The sequence below is a fragment of the Marmota monax genome, unplaced genomic scaffold, assembly GCF_021218885.2.
Source record: "Marmota monax isolate L192 unplaced genomic scaffold, Marmota_monax_Labrador192_F-V1.1 WCK01_AAM20220418_F8-fsc00657, whole genome shotgun sequence".
Classification (NCBI taxonomy): Eukaryota; Metazoa; Chordata; class Mammalia; order Rodentia; family Sciuridae; genus Marmota; species Marmota monax.
Genome location: NW_026694448.1, coordinates 81,092 through 85,269, shown reverse-complemented (window position 1 = coordinate 85,269; position 4,178 = coordinate 81,092). Strand labels below are relative to the sequence as shown.

General features: G+C 45.5%; 1 protein-coding gene across 2 annotated transcripts; it reads right to left on the bottom strand.

Moving 5' to 3' along the window:
* Positions 1–2,199: 2,199 nt before the first annotated feature.
* Positions 2,200–3,141, bottom strand: Mtln (mitoregulin). 2 transcript variants are annotated; one of them, XM_046418935.2, is made up of 2 exons: positions 2,820–3,141; positions 2,200–2,286 (listed from the first exon to the last, which is right to left on the bottom strand). In XM_046418935.2, the coding sequence occupies exon 1, from the start codon at positions 3,098–3,100 to the stop codon at positions 2,930–2,932; it is 171 nt and encodes a 56-aa protein (XP_046274891.1). In that variant the 5' UTR covers positions 3,101–3,141; the 3' UTR covers positions 2,200–2,286; positions 2,820–2,929. The 2 variants fall into 2 exon arrangements, with proteins under 2 accessions (XP_046274891.1, XP_046274892.1); XM_046418936.2 differs by having other exon boundaries at positions 2,853–3,141.
* Between the last annotated feature and the right edge of the window lie 1,037 nt (positions 3,142–4,178).

Sequence of the window (4,178 nt, the reverse complement as noted above, 5' to 3'; positions counted from 1 at the left end):
AGGTTGAAGCGGGAACTGCTTTATTGCGGGACAACAGCGGTATATATACACCTAACTGATTACACACAGCTTGACTCAATTAGCATCATCCAGATACAGCAATCAGCCAATAAGGAATTCCCATCATCTTAATGGCTCGGTGGCGTTGCCTCACAAACCACTCCTCCTGGCAAACTGCCAGGCGCCATCTTGACTTGATTTGTGGTCCCCAACAGTAAAGGAAAGGTCATGCAACAGAGCCTGAACCACTGGGTCTCAGCCTCTGCTGAGCATTAGACTTACCTGGGGAGCTTTAAAATCCTAACGCCCAGACCAACTACATGCAGCAAAATTTCAGGGATTCATATTGTGAAGATTCTTTAGATGATCGTAATGGACAGCCCTGTTGAAAACCACTGCTCTAGTCAGATCATTGAGAGCTAAGGGAATTCCCACCTCATGGCCTTTATCTTCTCATATGATGGAGAGCAATCTCCTAGGAATGAGATATACACTGGGAAGAAACATTACTGGGACACCAGAAGGATACACAATAGAATCCACTTATGGTAGGCCACATGAGAAAGGTGAAGTGTCTTCCTCTGGTAAGTTTGGTGGCAACAACAGTGTTGAGGGGTAAATGTGGGGATGGAGTCTAATGTGATAAGGAAGCCCAGGATGACTGACAAGGTGAACTGGAGGATAGGATAACCAGTGGTCTTGAGTTGGCACTTTTACTGATGTCAGCTGACCTAAACAAGGAGGGTTTCAGCTGCTGACATCAAAGAAGCCAAGTATGAGATGAGGTCCAAGTCTGTTGAAAAGAAGATCCAGGGTTTAGCTAAAGCAATATGGAATGCAGTAGGTGGTCTGAGAAGCCCATATGGGGCAGAAAGAAGACAAGATAGAAGAGCGAGTCAATCAAGACAAGTAGATGTTGTGATTAAATGGCATGGCAAGTGGGGGTGGGGTATTTATTTCAAGTCAGCAGTATGTCATATCCAGGATATCTACTTTTGTGACTCCTGGCTCCCAACCTCCTGTTTCCAGTTTTGGTTAACATAGCAAAGGGTGCTGCCTCTATGTGAGAAAGCATTTCAGGGGAGAAAAACTAATTTGAGTAAAGGTAAGAAAAAGGTGACAGAATATCAAGGGGGATTCCCCACTACAGAGATGGGGACACATGTGCATAGAGCATAAAGAAATAATAGGCACAGAAAATGAGATTAGGAGTGGCACACAATGGGTGAAGACCCATGGGAAACAATGGGACTTGGGAATGAGCAGCACAAGCCCATAGGCAGGGATGCCCAGATATGGGACAGGAGAGGGGGCTGAGTACACCAGGGCACTGCATGCAAGCAATGAGGAAAGAACCTGAAAAGACCAGGTCCACCAGGAACAGGGTACAGGAACAGGTCCAGAGGCAGAACTTGTCAGAACCCAGATACTTAACCAGGAACATCCCAGTAGTTGGAGGGCAACTTGTACCTCAAGAAACCTACTGTGTCTCGAAGAGCTTTAACTCTGAGCCTCAATGAAAGATGGTAACTGGAAAGCTTCAGCTAACTGGAGCCGACAGGATGAAGCTCTAAGAACCATCCTTTGGGTCCTTATGTACTGCATTCACAGAATGAAAAAGAACAAAGTTGGAAGTAGTGTGACTTTAATAGACTTTCTGTAGGAACACCTTTTCTAAATTTCCTTATGTTGCTATGGAGCTGAGACACAAAAGTCATCTTTATAAGAATAAGCAAGGGTGATGTGCTAGAAAGCATCACTTGCAAATAAAAAGTAACCATGGACCTAGTCACTCACTCTTGATTTACAGAATTTATCACCAAGCTCTTTTCGATAACATTTCTTGTTCACATGTATATTCCGTAATGAGACATACAGGAGACTTCTGCCAATAGAAATGTCTACTCTGTACTTGGTACGCTGTCAATCTCTGAAGTGCAAAGGTCTTACATACATCATCCTCACCTCAGTTATGTGTACACAGACCCTTGCTTTCCTGGTCCAACAAAAGGACCCATAATGGTTCCCTGGTGAACTCTGCCTTGTGGCTGTACCAACGACCCCGCATAGATTCCATAGGAAAGAAGTTACTTGTTGAAAACTGCTAATGCATAAGCTTAAGAATCCAGAATCTCTTCATACAGCAAACTTAACAGCAGGCAAAAGATCCCTTTCCCTTAAAGAAAAAAAAGGTTCAAAGATATTTAAATTTTTTTATTTTAAAAATAGATTCATAAAGTGCAAGAACTTATTTCTTTCCGGTATTCTACATCCCTCTTCAGCAAGCTGTTGGAAACAGAAAAAAAGAAAAGGTTAGTAACACACTCTTTAACTTCAAATAATTATGCTGTAGCTTTAAACCCTGAATTATTAAGATCTACTGTTAAAAGGAAACGGAGGTCCTGAAAATCTATGACAAATAGCGCTGATGAGAAAGTCTGGACTAAATGCAAGGATTCTGACTTCCAGACCACTGCTCTTTCCTGTTCACCAACTTCCCACAACCTAAGTTTTCTGACTGGAATTTACAAAACGTTAATGCAAAGAGGTCCCCCGGGAGCCACGGGGATGGACGGAGGGGGAGCAGGTGCAAGAGGCATCTCCGTGGTTCCCATGGCCTTTCCTTTTTCCCCTGTCGTTCTTTCCGGGATTTTTCACTTTTAATGATGTCAGGGTGCGGTGACACTGCATGTGGCAAGTCAGTGCCACCAAACCCCCGCAGGGAGCTCAACTATTACACCCAAGCGCTAGTACTCAGCAAAGTTACTCCTCCTGGTCTCTGGGGAGGGAAGCAACTCCCTCCCGGGGCCCCAGCCTACCGCGGCTCCAGGCCCCACGGTCCTTCTGCTCACCGACGCTGGGGAAGGGCCGGCCCCGCGGGCGGGAGGGCGAGGGAGCCGGGCGCGCGCGTGCATCGCGAGGCGTCCACTCAGGCCAGGTCCAGCTTCTTCTGCGTCGTCGCCAGCTTGTCCTGCAGCCTCCGCTTCCTCCAGTCCAGATAGCGCCTCCTTAGCCGGTTCGCCTGCCAGCCGACGAGCACTCCGGAGGCGAAAGCCACCAGCACCGACACCTGCAGCGTCCTCTCCGACACGTCCGCCATCGCGGCCGCCCGGCGTGCAGCGCGGCCTACGGCGCTGCGCGAGGGTCAAGCAGCGCCGCGCGTTCACAGCGGGCACGGGGCGAAGAGCCGGCGGAGCAGCTGCTGGCGCGGGACGTCCTGCTGGGTGTGTCAGCAGCAGGTCGGCCTTCTCCTGAGACCTTCCCAGCGCTTGGAGAGCCCGTCTGCACCCCTCTGAGCCCTCCACAGTGTCCTATCTATCATTAATCAGGTGTTTCCTTGCACTATTAGCTGACATTGGTGTCTTGCCAAGTATAAGCTCAGCACCTCTTTATTTTTGCTCAGCAATAGAATTTGAACCACGTGTGCAACTTAAAATCCTCTGGTAACTTGTTTCTTTCAAAAATAAGTACAAGCAGATAAAATTGTTTTTAATAATATATCTTATCATTTCAACATCAGTTTGGAAATTATTTAAGAGATTTCTGGTTTTTGTATTGTCTTTGAAACTTGGTGTATATGTTTACAATTAACATCAATCATACTGTTTAAACACTGAGTTTTCAGTGGAGACATTTGATCTGTATCTAGTTTTATAAAATTTACAGTTGAAAAAGAAGTCTCATTTACTTACACAAACATTTTTTTTTTCCTGAAACTGAGTTTACTATGGGTTTTTAAATTAAATTAATCATTAGATTTCTTTAAATTGAAAATGAAGTTCTTAGGGCTGGGGCAGGGGCTGGGGCCCAGTGGAAGCGCTCTTGCCCAGCATGTGTGAGGCACTGGGTTTGATTCTAAGCACCACATAAAAAATAAATAAAATAAAGGTCTGTCAACAACTAAAAAAAAAAAATTAAAAAAGAAAATGAAGTTCTTTTGTCACACTAGCCATGCTATGCCAGAGCTAACAGGAGACAGAATTGTTGAGATGGGGGGTACACACACTTCTAATGATACAGGTCACTGTGATCCCGAGTGTGTCCCACTTCCTGGTGTTCAGGCACTTAACTGTGCAGGTCCAGAGACTTGCTTCTAACTAATAGAATAAAGCAAAGGTGATATGGTGTCAGCCTGTGATTGCTTTATGTTACAATGAAGACTTTCGTTACAGCTTGAT